Source organism: Suricata suricatta, chromosome 7, assembly GCF_006229205.1.
Source record: "Suricata suricatta isolate VVHF042 chromosome 7, meerkat_22Aug2017_6uvM2_HiC, whole genome shotgun sequence".
NCBI lineage: Eukaryota > Metazoa > Chordata > Mammalia > Carnivora > Herpestidae > Suricata > Suricata suricatta.
In genome coordinates, this window is record NC_043706.1 from 8,704,028 (window position 1) to 8,720,837 (window position 16,810).

Below are 16,810 nucleotides of genomic sequence, written 5' to 3' on the forward strand. Positions count from 1 at the left end.
GGGACAGCTACACGGGGCCCAGGACCAAGGGGACCCGAGCGGGGACAGCTACACGGGGTCCAGGACCGAGGAGACCCAAGCAGGGACAGCTCCGAGGGGCCCAGGATCGAGGGGACCCGAGCAGGGACAGCTACACGGGGCCCAGGACCGAGGAGACCCGAGCGGGGACAGCTACACGGGGCCCAGGACCGAGGAGACCCGAGCGGGGACAGCTCCGAGGGGCCCGGGACTGAGGAGACCCAAGCAGGGACAGCTACACGGGGCCCAGGACCAAGGAGACCCGAGCGGGGACAGCTACGGGGGGCCTGGGACCGAGGGGACCCGAGCGGGGACAGCTCCGAGGGGCCCGGGACCGAGGGGACCCGAGCAGGTTTTGGTACCCACAGAAAGGCATCAATGAGGTTAAGGAGGTTGACAACATAGGAAAATGGGACATAATTTATAAACCGAGCTTTCCAAGAAGGTGAACAGGAGGAGATTTAGAGCACGTATTAAAAGGATACGTCTCTCACTTGAACATGAAGGGACAAAAATCAGAAGCAAGGACTTAGATGCCTGTCTTCTCCACAGAACTTCACTCCCCTAAGGCCACGCATCATTTAGCATCAAGAGCAGTGCTAATGGGCAGGAAAGAGACAAGAGGCAAGACTGTTTGGAGTCGGTCCAACAAGTGTAGACAAGAGGGAAGGACTGTGTGGAGTCAGTCCAACGAGTGTAGACTAGGTTCCCTGAGAAGATGACATCATCAATACTCAACGAATCTTCAAATCACCTATTGGAAAAGTCCACATTAAAGTTTCATCCTTTATCACATAAAGTCAAAACAGTATAATCTTAAAAATCCAATTCAGGGGTGCCTGGGTGGCTCTTTCGGTTAAGTGTCCGGCTTCAGCTCAGGTCATGATCTCGTGGTTTGTGGGTTCGAGCCCCACGTCGGGCCCTGTGCTGACAGCTAGCTCAGAGCCTGGAATCTGCTTCAGATTCTGTATCTCCTTCTCTCTCTGATCCTCCCCTGCTCTCGCTGTCTCTCTCTCTCTCTCAAAAATAAATAAAAAACATAAAAAAAGAAAATTTTAAAAAATCCAATTTATACTTTTTTGATATATACTAAGTGTATGTGTGCATATATACACACACACATATAAAAAATTAGGGAATGTTTTATTCTTATTTTTTAAGTTTAATTATTTTGAAAGAGAGAGAGAGAGAGAGAGAGCAAGCACAAGCAGGGGAGAGGCAGAGAGAGAGGAAGAGAGAAAATCCCAAGCAGGCCCCACACTGTCAGTGCACTTCCTGATGTGGGGCTCGAACCCATGAACCAGGAGAGATCATGACCTGAGCCGAAACCAAGAGTTGATTGCTTAACCAACTGAGGCATCCAGGGCCTCTATAATTAGGGAGTTTTTTAAAAGCAGACTTCATGAACTTTTCACTTCACTCATTAAAAAGCAGGAAGGAACCAATGTACGCTTACTTTATGGAGTGTCTGAAGTGGTCCTCGGCTGGGTTTTTCACCGTACAACTGTTCAGGAGCCATAGGTCTGCGTCTGCTGCGTTGTCTATGAAAGAGCAAATACAGACACGAAATTTCAGTACCACATTCAATCAGGTACAACCACCCAAGTGCTCACTCCAACAGCGCGGTGACAGAGGGGGCGGTCAGCCAGGTTCGGTGTCAACAGCATCACACTCCGACTCCTCTACAGAATACAGGAATACTCATGAGAAATACAGAAAGTCAGAACCTGTGCTGTATCTTCTCTCTGAAAATATAAATGAGCATTTTCTTCTCTTAAAAACTTCCGAACACTTAAGTGGAACTGGCTGAATCTTACTTCTGAATATGCAGTTAATTGCCCCTTTTTGGACTGCGTCAATATTTTCCAGGCAGAGATATTATCACATGCTGAATATTCTTCAGCTTGAGAAGTTATTAAAAATATAATTTGTCTTCTCTGACAAAGTTAATAATTTCCTTTAAAGGGAGCCTTTCATCCCTCTCAGCAGGTTGATCATGAACGTTAGGTATGTGGTCCCCCGCATCATGGGCAGGGACGCGCCCCAACACCCCCAGGGGAAGCCGGAAACCACAGACCGTACTGGACTGGAGAAGATGCTATGGTTTCTCCTGTGCATACATATCTGTGATAAGGTTTCATTTATAAATCAGGCACAGTAAGAGAGTAACAGAAACTAATAAAAATGAACAATCGTACAGCGTCATGAAAGTGAGGTGACTCGGTAGAAGTCTCACTGTACTGCACACCCCTCTCCTGGTGGTGAAGTGAGATGACGAAGTGTGTACGTGAGCAGGTGAAGGAGGGGGCGTGCAGACACTGTGACGCAGCGTTCGTTACTACCTGACCTTCTAACAAGACACCCCAAGGAGCACCATCGGCTTCTGGACTGTGGTTGCCCGCGGGTCACCGAAACGCTGGGCTGGGGTTGTGGAGGGGGGCTACCATACCATGATAAACTCGCTGGCAATGCAACCAATAACCCAAACCCATCGAGTTATGAAATGGGTTTGCAAATGCCTGCCGTGATGGATGCTATCCAGCCACCCTCTGTCTGAGAGGACGAGCGCACTGAAACAGAACTCCCACAACAAAAGAAAACCGAGACGGAAAACTGTGGCACCTTCAGAAGCTACGGCGTAACGGCATGAAGAACCGCGAGGAGAAGCAAGTGTCCGTGTGTGCCTTCTCCACCCGGGAAGGGGACTTCAAGTGACAGCATTATGTCAGAGAGAGTGAGCTCATCCAAGATTCTGACAAACTGGCAGACTTCCTCCCCCCAAACATTTTTTTGTAAGATTGATGAAATGTTTTTATGGAGACAGGAACAAAAAATTCTTGAATCGATGAAAGGCAAGGTGCTCATTCCTATTTATCGGCTGAAAGCTACAATCGCTCCTAACCTGCCTCACTCCTCCCATCCATCTCCTCTTCCCACACCTCACAGTCTGTTTTTCCTCCCTCAGCCAGGGTGACCTTTTACTTTAAAAACCTGGTTATGTCACTTCCCTGCTGAAACTCAGAAATGCTGAGTATTTACCTACCTACCCTCCTTCCCTCCCAATTCTTCTCCACAACGCCGCCTGAAGGACATCCCTCTAGTAGCAATCTTCTGATGCTTCCCGGGGGTGGCCAAGGCCTCTCCAGATCTAGCTACCTCCCCAAATTCAATATTAATTTCTCCCTCCAACCATCTGTGCCTCCAGCCACACCAAACCAGCTGCAGTTCCTGAAGCCTGCACTACTCTCTCTGGCTAGGGCATCTTTGTTTCCTTCACCGGTCTATCTACCCGACTTCCTCCTCCTCACCTTTCGCGCAGCCTGCAGACGCCTCTTCTGTGCATCCCCACGGGAGACTGCGCCGAGACTATTCCAGCACTTCATAATCTGTATGAAAATAATTCACCTTCCCAGCCTGTCTTTATTACTATGTAAGACACACTGAAGACAACATTTTTATCTGCTGCCCTCGGAACGTCCAGGGCCTAACAGTGATGGGCACACAATGCGCATTCAAATACCCACGGAACACTGAACAACGTGCAAGGAGGCTCAAGAAGGGACAAGGAATACAGTGGACACGAAACCACACGCGTACAGCACCTCCACCATTTTGCTAAAGCTCTGAAGGCAACACTTATCTTTGTGAATAAGCTTCAAGAAAGTCACCACTTTCTTTAACAAATACTTAGGGCTGAGAGTTGATCTTATCACAGTTATATTCCCAACACTTATTACAACACCTGCTCCATGGGAGATACGCATTAAGTATGTACTGAGTGAAAGCTGAATATTAAAGACAAACCTAAACTATGAGCAAGGTATTACACAGATAAGCCAAAGTCATGGGTGGCTGTTAGCTAATGAAAAAAAAAAAATACAGGCTAAGCATCTATTTAAAATAAACAAGCACCTAAAGACAGAACTACCTGTGCCAGATGCCAGCTTCCGCATCCTGGCACATTCTTCTACTCAGTCGCCTCAAAGCCAACTCACACCATAAAGACAACTCTCACCAGACATACTCCAGTAAAAGCCCATCTCACAGAAAACTCTGGCATAAATACGGCAAATTACTCCACTCTGTCTGAAATGTGGCAGAATGTACGAACTTTCCAGATAAGGTGAATACTATTCTTGGTGATCTAACTGCGATCAACAGGAACCCAATGAACATACCAAAATGCCCACAAAATTATACAACTTTTTAAGCACCCCTCAAAAGAGATTGTCCCTTCTCCAATAAACACAAGAGTCTCTTATCCAGTTATTTCTGACCTCAGTTTTGTGTTAGTGCATCTTACGTGATACTGTCAAAGCACAGCATTTACAAGCACCCATCAGTGAGTAAACAACCATAACACAATGAGGACCCACTCCAGGTACAGGGGATATGGCTGTGACAAGAGTTTCTACCCTCCAAGAGTTTAAGTCTTGAGAAGGAAGTCTGATAACAACAAACAAACAGAAGACAAGGTAATTTCAGGTAGTGGTTAAAGATATTAAGAGAATAAGAGAGAGTATTGAACAGAGAATAATTAGGGGCCTGCTGGTCAAAAAACGTCTCAGAGACGTCGACTCAAATCTGAGTTGAGACGTAAGTAACCAAAGAAACCTAGCATGTAAAGACCAGAAGAAAGAACATTTCAAGAAGAAACACAAGTGTAAAATGAAAGCCATAAAACAAGACTGAGCCTGTCATATTCTGGTACCAGAGAGAACAGTGTGACTGGACACAGGGAAGTCAGGATGGAAAGGTCAGAGGCAGGCGGGAACCAGGCCGTCGGGCAAGTCAAGGGCCACACTCAGTATTGTAAATGTAACAGGAAGTCCTCACGGGGCTTCAAACAGTTCACCGCTACTTCAGAAAGCCCGTTCTGCAAGTGCCGTGAAGATGACAGATGGGGAAAAGATTAAGTCCAGAAACCCAACTGGAAGCTGACACACTGGTCGGAGAGGAAGTGAAAGGGCGTGGTGATCCAGACAGGGGTGTCAGCGACGGCAAATCAAGAAGTCAATGGAGGCGGCCTATCTCAGAGGGAAAATCAAGAGAATTCCTGGACAGACTAGACAGGAATGGTGCCAGAAGGAAGCGCGCAGGATTCCTCAGCACATGGAAGGAACTTGGGCCTGATCATCAGTTGTTTGTGGTGCCTCTTACTGAGTTGCGCAAATTCTGGAAAGAGGGATCTGGGGACTAAAAGAATCAATACGGGTTGGGGGGAGCCATGCTTGGTGTGAAATCCCTATTAAATCTCCAACCAGAAATACTATTGGTGTAAAAGAAAATGAAACTCGTGAGAGTCTTTCAGCCTGGACAAAGAGCAGAACTAAAACCCTACAGAAGATAGCAAAATTTATGGGAACAGATGAGATCACAGGAGAAAAACTGAAAGGAGAGAGAAGGAAGTGGAGGGCAGTCCAGGGTCTGGAGAAGAGGGTGAAATGGGAAGAAGACGTGGTAAAGGCACTCTTAGGAGAAGAGCAGAAAAGATGGAAAACATGGTGTGACGGAAATCCAAAGAAAAAAAGTATTTGAAAAAGGGGTAATCAATTATGTTAAATGCTAAGACTTCAAGAAAGAGATCTGTATCTCTGTGCCAACTCACCATCACTCAAAGACCCTTTTTTTTTTTTTTAACTAAGTAACACAGAAAATAAACTCACTACAAAAGGGAGTGATCTGCCCACAAAGAAAGCAGAGTCCACATGATTTGCCCCCTTACAAACACATTGCCTGGGTTTTAAGATGCCGGCAATGATCAGAAACACCACCAACCTTGCTACAGCGTCTCCAGAGGGGTAGACAACTGCACTCATGTTCTTATCCATTTTAAGATATGTCCCAACTTCAAACACTAACATTAGCAGGGTGGGAGTGAATGGCATCTGAAGCAGAAATATGCCAGTTGAGCACTGTCTACCATCTAGAAGAATCAAGAAATGCCAGAAGGACTGCCTTTCCAAGAACCCATCTCCCAAAATAAAGTCAGTGCTCAAACCTACCACTGCCAGTGGATGACTTGGTTATCAGACTACGTATCTGCAAAGAGAAAGGTAGCCCCTTACGGATCTGCCTCCATCAAGCCATTTGGGTCAGGCTCTCCAGTGTACCAGCCGGAGAAGAGCACTGAAGGAAAGAAGGACGAGGCAGATGGGCTAGAAGGAACCAAGGAAGGGAGAGGTAGGAAGAAGGCAGCCAGCCTGGAGGCACAGGCCTGGAGAGGAGCCAAGAAAGATTTCTGCTTGAGCTGTGGCCTCCGGTGCAGTCAACGTGCAGCTGAAAAACATCTACAAAGAAGTCGAGCACGGCCCGTGCCTGAGCTGGGATACCAGGGCTGGTCTGGACGGGAGCTAGCTTCAGACTAGCCACATGGACTCTAGCTGTCAAGATTTGATTATTTTCAGTCTCTCATTCCAAAAGGCAGTGCTGTGGCGAAAGCTCTGTGCTTCTAGAATTTTGTGTATTTCCCAGATTACCTTCAGAATCAAGCCCAAAAACGCAGGACTGTTGTCAAGGGACAAATTCTTAGGTCGCTCCATTACATACTCTGAAATTCCTGTCTGTAAAGGGTGTGCCACCTTGCACGCCAGAAGCAATGCCCAAGACTGCCCGCTGACCCACATCAACACCCACACAGCGCGCTACCAAACCTCTGCACTTATTCCAACCTGGTGAGAAGCTGGGGTCCCAGGGAGGTTTCAGTACGTATTTCTCCTATCGTGAATGAGCTCAACCTCTTTTCATATATTTAAGGACTCTGTGCAATTTCTTTTAATGTTTTCCATTTGTTCGTGTCTTTTTGCCCATTTCCCCCCCTCAGGCAAAACAGTCATTTTTATCTTGTTTTAATTACTAATATACACAAATACACACACACGGGGAATATTAATTCTTTGCTGATGATATATTATGGTATTTTTTCCCGATTTGTCACTTTACTTTCCTAAGGACTTTCTTCGTGTAGTTTTACTTCTAGGATATCAAATTCATCAGCCTCTCCTCTTATTGCTTCTAGATTTTGAGTCATAATTAACAACATTCCTCCATTCCCAGATTACCAAGGAGTTCACCAATGTTTTCTCCTAACACACAGAGGGTTTTACTTGTAGATCTTTTACCTGTTAGGAATTTATCCTGATATACATTGATCTCACTGAATTTTTTAAAGGCAAAACGAAATAAGATCATATATTCTCATTTTAAACTGGAAACTATGAAAATGTACGACACTACCTAGTGCTAGCAGAGCGACGGGCACACTGGTGCCTCACTTAGCTGACGGCGGTCCACATGGCTGAAACTCTCTGGAATGCAGCGTGGAAACTGCTCTCAGAAGTTTAAATGCGCATCAGGATTTCTGACACGTGCTTCTTGGCTACCTGTAGCACACATGTGCGTATTTATACACACACACGTGGACACGCACCTCTATACACACATATGTACCTATGTAGAGACAAGTCATCAATCCTGCACATCTCAGTGAGCATCACTGACAAAGCACGGAGCCTAGAAAGCCTACCTATCCACTATGAGGAAGCTCTTAAAATAAATTAAGAGACTACGACTAAAATATCCCTGAGCTGTCTAAAGAGCAAGATCAAGCTTTAAATGCTAATTTATAATAGTCTTTGTTAAATCATCAGGCGAAAGAAAGCAAGGTGCAGAGAGCAGGTACTGTATTTGTTTTTTTAAAAGGGAAATTCCAGGGGCGCCTGGGTGGCTCAGTCGGTTGAGTATCCAGCTTTGACTCAGGTCATGATCTCGCGGTTAGAGGCCTCGAGTCCCGTGTCGGGCTCGGTGCTGACGGCTCAGAGCCTGGAGCCTGCTTCCGATTCTGTCTCTGCTACTCTCTACGCCAACCCCACTCATACTCTGTGTGTGTCTCTCTCTCAAAAATGAACCAACGTGAAAAAAACTTTTTTAAGAGAAACTCCATTCTAAGAGCATTTCTGGAAGTCTAGTCATGAAGCTGAGGGGTTTGCCCTTGGGAATGAGGAGAAGGGCGAGCGGTCCGTGTGCTCCCTTTACAGCCTTTCTCTTTTCTGATTTTATGGGCCTTACTTGTATAACCGTATAGAGCTTAATCCTGAGACAGGACACGTTAATATTCAATTTATATCCATCTGCATTCAATTCTTTTAAGTATCTATTGCTTTTTTTCATCTAAGAAAATGAATCAAACCTTTTTAAATTATTTTTTTAAGTTCCCTTTTTGCAGGGAGCTTAGAATCGATAGTGTTCTTTCATTTTAAGGTGAGAATATAAAAAACTATTTTCCTGCTGAGACCCATCATGAACACAGTGACCTGATATATATTTTCTGAGAGACTTCTCTACTCACTGCTAAAAGCTTCTGTACTCACTGAACCGAGAAAATGGTGGTCATTGACACACCACCTACTCCAAGTGCGAGGAGAGAAAAACAAACTACTACTTCTTTTAATCAAAAAGCGTTACTCTCCAAACTATTTCTTTATATACACAAGATAAATTACTCTTAAGTCTACAGTAATAAATCTCTGTGTCGCCGTGTTGGTAATAGCTAGCATTGCTGACTATATATTATGCAACCAAGAGTATGAGCCAAGCATACTGTACTCATTTTTTCCCCACTTAATCCTCCCAATTTGAGGTGGGTTCCCTTTGACTCTAATTTTAGAGAGAATCTAAGGCTTAGAAAGGAAAAGTAACTTGCCTAAAATCACACAGCAAGGGGGCGGGGACCAGGATTAGGAATCCAGACAAACTGACTCCAGAGACTATAAACTTAAGGAAATTAGAATGCCTCATTAGTGGCTCTTTGCCTCTTGATCAAAAATAATACAGACAATATCTAAAAACAAAACAAAGAAGTATTGCATGGCCGTGAGACTGCCTCACGGTATTTCTAAGAAGACTAATAATCAGGCTTCAAAAGGAACTGCTTGGCTATTTCCAAGATTTCCAAGATCTTGAACATGTCAGCTCTTGGCCATCTATAATCCGCAGGAGACATGCAAATAGAGAGAGAATTGATAATGAGAGCGGGACCCTGAGTCCAAGGCCCAGGCCACCTCTCCCAGCCACCGGCTGCCCCCGCCCCGCAGACTTCCGAGGGACGGTGGCATCAGAGCAGAGACGGGCACGGGTCAAACCGGCACCGCTCGGAACAGAACACTGACCACGTGACCGTTCCATCTGAAAGTCCACTAGAGCAGCTGCATATGACAGGGAGAGGGCTCTATTCCTGGCTTTAATAGGGCAGTTAAGAAAAGTGATACAAATAAAAATTCACTATGAACAAAATGAAGAGCGGGGGGCAGAGGGAAGGTTGATGGCTTTAGCCCCCAAAGCACTTTGGGGGAGTTTTTTTTTTACTATGGAGCTCTGGAAGGCAAGTCCAAACAGTTTAAATGTCCATTATGCTTCATCATATCCAGCGAGCTTACTTATGCAATACAAACCACCGGGCGCCTACCAGTCAGCGACCATGCTTTAGTGAGCGAATTTAAAAGCACCACTGAGGTGCATGTTTAAGAAGTAATTTCTTAAAAACCAATAAAAGGCAAAATGAGCGCTCTGGTCAGTGGATTCACTTTTCTCGTCTCTGTTCCATTCATTGTTCTCCACAGGGACTGTGTAAACAGCATGGAGTGACCGTGTTTTCAAAATCGGTTTTACAAAAGCAATGAAAATGATCTGCGAGAAAGTACTCTGCCTTTAGCCTGCTGGGGGGGGAGGGGAGGGATGGGAAGGAGCAGGGGGAGGACAAGCAGGAAGGAGCAGAAAAGAAGAAGGGAGAGAGGGAGAGAAGAAATGAAAGAAAGAGACGGAGTGTCTCCAGTCAGTTCCGGGTCTGAAACACTCAGAGCAAGAAGGGAGCCTCCCCGGAGAGAACCAGGGACGGCTCGTGTGTTTCTGAGCGAAGCAGAACACAGGAATCCTACGGGGAAGCACTTATTCTTAGAGCTTGCTCATGTAATAAGTCTGTTCTTTTAAAATGAGTCTTGCTGAGTGCTTTACAGAAATAAGATGAAGCCGAGGGTCAGCTTGAACTCTGTTTAGCGTATGAAAATCAAAGAACATTTTTTTTGAAATAAGAAATAATAGCTGGCAAAATTCTACCAATAACTACTGAAAATTAATGACACAGCTGAGTAGGGCTGGTCATAATCAAAATCAGAGTGCAAGACAGACCCTTTCTCTTGTATTGTGCAGGAAAGAACATTGCTAATATTCCCCATCGTCTTTCCAATTTGAGTCACTCTGTTGATCCTGACACATGATCAGCTCAGAAGTCACTCCATCTAGGGGCGCCTGGGTGGCTCAGTCGGTTAAGCCTCCGACTTCGGCTCAGGTCAGATCTCACGTTCGTGGGTTCGAGCCCCACGTCAGGCTCTGTGCTAACAGCTAGCTCAGAGCCTGGAGCCTGCTTCTGGTTCTGTGTCTTCTTCTCTCTCTACCCCTCCCCCTCTCATGCTCTGTCTCTCTCTGTATCAAAAATAAAAATAAAACATGAAAAAAAATTAAAAAAAAAAAAGAAAAAAGAAGTCACTCCATCTAAGGAATCTCTAACAGGGCGTCTATTTCTATGCATTCAGTAGGTTAGTAAAGTAAGAGCCCATGTACAAACCAAACGGACATGTCAGGGCACTTCACGATCCGGTGGCCACCCCTCTATCCAAAACCACTGCCCATCAGCTTAGCCTGCGTGCTCTTGGTCCTGCCACTATGGACGTTTAGGCCCACAGATCTCATGAGTAAAAGTCAAAAATTAAGAAGAACAAACTCTAATAGAAAAAAAAAATGGGCAAAGAAGATGAACTTAAGAGTTCACCCAAAAAAGAAACACTTATGGCTCTTGAACGTACAGAAAGATGCTCAATCCCATTCTTAAAATAAATGAAAATTAAAACTGCCCTAAGAAAAAACAAGCGTACCCTGCTTCACTTACTAGAGTGTCAACAGCCCCGAGCCTGATCACACCCTGGCTGACATACCGTGAAGAAGCCGGCACTCGGGGCAGCGCCAGCAGGAGCGTAAACTACCCGTGCATCTACGCACACGATTTGGGCAACATCCACTGGAGGGGCGAATGCGTATCCTCTGACCAAGAAGTCTAAGGATTCAGCTAAGTGGCATCCTTACGTGTGTGCAGGGCATTCGCGGCAGCATGATTTGTAATAGTACGAGGTGACCGGTTAAACACATGCCAAGTGTATGCAGAACAGAGACTGCTAGAGAGCTGCTCACAAAAGAACCAGCATGACTAACCTCTAAGTCCTAAAAGAGAAAGACCACCGGGACATGTTGCCCAGAGAATAAGACGCTACAATATACATACGGTGTGGAACCACTGGGGCCGTGGGGTAAAATCTAGACTCCATAATCACGAGTGCATGCATCTGTGTTCAAAGCGTCGGGACGGATGCCAGGAATAAATGGCCACGCCTGGAACTGGGTGGAGGGAGCAGAAACGGGATCTACAGGAGACAAACTAAGAGGAAGACTTCCTTGTATATTCAAAAAATAAGCATTTTCAAATTTTTTTAAAAAGCAATTATAAAACCTGTCGCTTGTCTGAATCTTCCCCTCTTCCATTTCTTTAGTCCTTCTACAGTCAAACATCTCAAAAGAACTCTTTTTGCACCAACCAAATGCCACAACAGCGGCAGCAAGAGGCAGTGCGACCTCCCTTTCTTGTCGGGGTCAACAGCACAACACTCCCGTTTCCTCTTTCAGCCCCTCTGTCCTCCGTGAGTAGAGCTCCTGAGGTCCGAGAGTTTGGTTCTCTTCTCATCTGTTCACTCCAAGACCCCAATCATTCCGCCCATGGTCTAAAATACTACCACTACGCTGAGAGACGAAACCTAAATTTATACTTGCAGGTCAGACATCCATCCGAGCCCACCAACCAGCTCACCCCATAACGTCTCCAGTGGAATGTAGCATGGAAATATTAAACTTGACAAAAACCACTTCTGAAACTGGACTCTCCGATTCTCACCCTTGTATTCATCAGGTTCATTCTAGTTAGGAAATCACTCTCAACATTTCAGAAAAATACAGAACTGTGGTTACATGGGCGATGGAAGAGCCAAGACACCAAAAAGAGAATGGAGGGCCAACCAGGACATGAGTGACAGCAAGAGCCCATCAGCGGCCCGAAGGCTGGAGGGACCCACCGGGAAAGGCGGGGTTATAAGAACCCCGAAGCTGCCGTCATTGGGCAAGGGCTACACCGCATGCTAGAGCTATCCAATGGGAGCCGGGGCCACCGGAGGGAGGAGCTGTCTGGTAGGAGCGCAGTCACTGGAATAACGGTCCTGGGACACAAGCCGGAGCAAAAGGAGAGGGAGGGAAGCACCCCAGTCTCTCCCCATTGCGATCCTCCAGGCTTGCGTCAGTGCCTCTCACTGGCCAGTCACACCCACAAAAGCCAAAAGGTAAAGAGGACTGCGAAATGCAGTTCCAAGCAATACAGAGCGGGACAGAGGAGAGCCAGCGGATCGTAGCTGAAAGCCGACAAAGGACTAAATGGTACCTCTTCCTGTCCTCCCGTCTCTACAAAGGGCACATCCACCCAAATGCTAAAACCGGGAACCTGAGTCACCTGGAGCCATTCCTTTCCCATCGCCATCCCTGCAGCACATCCAACCCCTCCCGGAGGATTTCACCTCCACACTAATGTGAGCTCGTCTGTTTCCATCCACTGCCACCACCCCTGTGTGAGACGAGCCACCCCGTCCCCCAGACCCTGCAACAGCCTCCTGCCTCCTGTGGCTGCAATCAGGCACCTTAGAAAACTCTCAAGGAACCAAAGGAAACCAAGAGCTTTTTGCTTTGAGAGTCATAGGTAATCTATACATCTGGATCCCTGAAAAGTGGGCTAATTAGATACACGTTGCTGGCAGCTAGTTGAAACCATATTTGAGTAAGGGGGGTCACTATTGATCATTTACTACACACACACAAAAAAACGAGTTGTTAAAAAATGCAATGTATCTTTTTTTTAAGAACTCAGCAAAATACAATTCCAGTTTATCGTTGAACAATGTTTCACACTTAGACAAAAAAATAAAGAGTAACCACACAGATGAAGGAAGGAAGGAAGGAAGGAAGGAAGGAAGGGAGGAAAGAACCTTTTACCTTTGACCTTTTTAACCACCTCATAAAACAAACTACTTACACTACAGCTAAATACGCACACAAACGCTACTGGAACTCTGGGACTGAGAGCTGCAGGTTTGCACCAGGCTTCTCTCCTGTGACAGCGGGATGAACATGGTCACAGCACAAGTCAAGTCAGGGGTGGGCCAGAGAAGCCTCCGGGGCTGGTTTGATCATCTGAGGTCATTGAAAATGGCTGCCCCTCAGAAGAGGAACAAAAACATGCAATGTACATTAAAAACGCACATTTCCCTCTCTTAAGTACTTTTAAGAAAACGAGCAGCGCAGCAGGAACATGGGAGCGTGGGTTCCTTCCCCTCCCTGCTGCGAGGCCGCGCCGCAGGCCTGGCTGGGGGCAGGAGGCCAGCTCACGTCCACGAGGCACTGGCCACAGCGGACTCTGCACTCACAGGTGACCACGCTTAGATTCTGGGACAGGACGTGGAGGAAGAATGGGTCACATGGTTTGTTTGCTTTTTTTTAAGTTTAATTTTCCCTTTTTTTGTTTTTTGCTGTCTAGTCCTCCCCATCAGTCCTCACTTCTTGGTGCCAACGTGGTCCTCGTCATCGTCTCTGCTTCCCGTCCGCCAGAGCCGTTCGGCTCCCCGTCTGCATCCCCGTCCTCCTCCTGTCCCCACGACCCTCCCCTTCGCGGCGCACCCGGCTAGCAGCGCCTGCTCCCCACCCTCCTCCTCAGTGTCCCCACTAGCAGGTGCGCATCTCCCACTCTCCACCCCCTCCTTGTCGTGCTGTAAGTCCTCGGGGGTGCTCTCCGCGCCGGCGTCCACAGCCGTGTCTAATGTGGGGGGGGTGCGTCCGGCGACCCACGCAGCCGATGAAAAGGAAAAGCAGAGTTTGGGAACGAGGGTGAGACAGGGTCCATGAGTGGCAGATGCCGCCGGGCCGATGCCAGGGTGGCTTTCCAGGGCAGCCGGTCCATCGCAGCCTCGCATTCACGTTTTCTATGGGAACTTTCCCTCCTCATTCAAGTATTTTTACAGCAATACGCTGAAAAAAAGTTCTATTCAGCCAAGGAGCAAATCACAACGGAGAAAAAAACACTCACGAGCAAAACTGCAAAGCATCTGGTTTTCATTCAGAATGATATACAAATTCTCAATTGTTTAGCACAGATCAGTAAGTGGAGTCATCCGCGACGAATGACCATCTTCCAGGACAAATTCTGGAGTAAAGAAGTACCTCCTGGAAGGGAAGTTAAGATTGTACATGGATGATCATCTCTAATTCGACAGCTACCTCTGGATTTTAACTTAGTAAACTTCCGGGATTGAAGGGATTACCAATTTGGTAATCAAAAGAAAACTACCCACAGGAAACAGCCAAGGCCAGAAAACCCATACCAAAGATAAAACTACGGACGAGGCCTAGGTCTGCTGGACGCCCAGGTGCAAAGAAGATTATCAAAGATTGCTGAATGAAATAATGAAACTGAACCTGCTGAGTCAAGCACTTTAAGGCCAGCGTCCACTCTGACTGGTCAGTGTCCAGGCCGCACCCGCCTTAGATATTCTGAATACAACCCCTGGAAAGAAACAGAACAGCCGTACACCTAGTCGGCATCCAATACTGATTCAACTGATGGATAGGTACTCATAAATAATATTCCCAAAATAGCGATTTCAAACTTTCTAAAATTATAGGTATGTTTTACCAATTTGAGACCAAAGAGAACAAACAATATGGTCTTGGAGAGCTCTTTGGGAAAGAAGAAACTATTAACAGCCTTACTCATTTGTCACAGCAGCTTGTAACAAGGGACTTGCCGAAGAGTAAAATATTTAGTTACCTGACGCTAATGTGCGCAGGAAAGAAAATTACCTTAAACAACTAAAATAATCTAACTAGAATTTAATCTGTGGTATGTATTAATATTACCTTTTAAAATTAATATCTTCTAACTCCATATCTACTTTTCCAATTTAAATTTCATTTCGTTTGGGTAATTTTAAATTTATTTCAATTAATTGTTTCATTTTCTAGTGATGAAGTCAAAAATAATGTATTCTAGTCTTGATTTTGCTTGAAAAACTAGACAATATAAAGAACTATGACAATTCAATGATAAAAGAACAAATAATCCAATTAAAAATGGGCACAAGATGTAAATACACATTTCTCCAAAGATAAACATGAAATAAACAAGATAATCTCCAAAGATTAACCATGAAAAGAAGGTCAACATCATTAGCCATGGAGGAAATGCAAATCAAGATTGCACTGAGATGCCACTTCACATCTACTAGGATGGCTATAATAAAAATATCTAAAAATACCAGGGTACGTGAGTGGCTCAGCATTCAACTTTTAATTTTTTTTTAATGTTTATTTATTTTTGAGAGACAGACAGAGAGACAGATCACGAACAGGAGAGGGGCAGAGAGAGAGGGAATCACAGAATCCGAAGCAGGCTCCAGGCTCTGAGCTGTCAGCACAGACCCCAAAGCGGGGCTCAAACCCATAACCGTAAGATTACGACCTGAGCCAAAGTTGGATGCTCAACCGGCCAAGCCACCCAGGCGCCCCGAGCATCCAACTTTTAATTTTGGCTCATTTCATTGATTGTGAGATTGAGCCCTGTTTTGAGCTCCATGCCGAGAGCATGGAACCTACTTGGGATTCTCTCACCTCTCTGTCTGCCTCTCAGCTGCTCACGCTTTCTGTCTTTCTCTCTAAATAAATAAACTAAAAAAAAAAAAAAAAAGATAATACCAAGTGTTGTTAAGGATGCAGAGAAATTATAACCATCATACTCGGCTGATTAGAATGTAAAACAGTATGGCTGCTTTGGAAAACAGTCTAACAGTTCATTAAACTGGTATATATGGGGTTAATCTATGATCCTGCTACTCCTCTGTTGGGTAGAAATTCCTAGAGAAATGAAAATATGATCCCACAAAAACCTGTAATACCAAGGTTCATTGCAGCATTATTCTTAATAGCCTAAAAGTGGGAAAAGCCCCAATGTTCCTTAACTGATATCTGGATAAATAAAATGTGGTACGTCCATACAACGGAACGTCAGTAGACAACAAAGAGAAATGAAGCATCCATACGTGTTACAGCACGGACAGGCCTTGAAAACTACACGCTACCTCAAAGAGGTCACAGAGGCACACAAGTCCTCTGATTCCACTTAAGTGCAAGGCCCAAAGAAGCAAATCTATAGGGACAGAAAGTGGGCTGGTGGCTGCTGAGGGCTGGAAAGGCAAGGCCACCTGAGGGGGAGAGCTGAAAGACACGGAGATTCTACCAGGGGGAACGAACCTGCCGTGGTAATAACCGCACAACTCTGTGAATACACTAAAAGCCACTGAACTGCACTCTGGAAACGGCGTATATGGGAATTCTTCTATCAATACGGTCACTCAACAACTGTAAAGTAAAACCACAGGGGCGCCTGGTGGCTCCGGCAGTTGAGCGGCCCACTCTGGATCTCGGCTCAGGTCATGATGTCCCGGTTCATGAGTTCAAGCCCCACGTGGGGCTCCACGTACAGTGCAGAGCCTGCTTGCGATTCTCTCTCTGCCCCTCGCTCTCTGGCCCTCCCACACCTGTGCTGGCTCACTCTCTCAAAACAAACAAATCAACTTTTTAAAAAATGGTAAATTCTGATAAA

At 45.8% G+C, this 16,810-nt stretch overlaps 1 protein-coding gene across 6 annotated transcripts in view; it reads right to left on the minus strand.

Annotated features, from left to right (window-relative positions):
* The window catches only part of CDKAL1 (CDK5 regulatory subunit associated protein 1 like 1), a 646,364-nt gene that overhangs the window by 533,125 nt on the left and 96,429 nt on the right, over positions 1-16,810 (minus strand). For all 6 annotated transcript variants that reach the window (XM_029944073.1, XM_029944074.1, XM_029944076.1 and 3 more), the window contains one exon: positions 1,475-1,559. In XM_029944073.1, the coding sequence (XP_029799933.1) occupies positions 1,475-1,559 (85 nt within the window). The remainder of the gene's footprint in view (positions 1-1,474; positions 1,560-16,810) is intronic.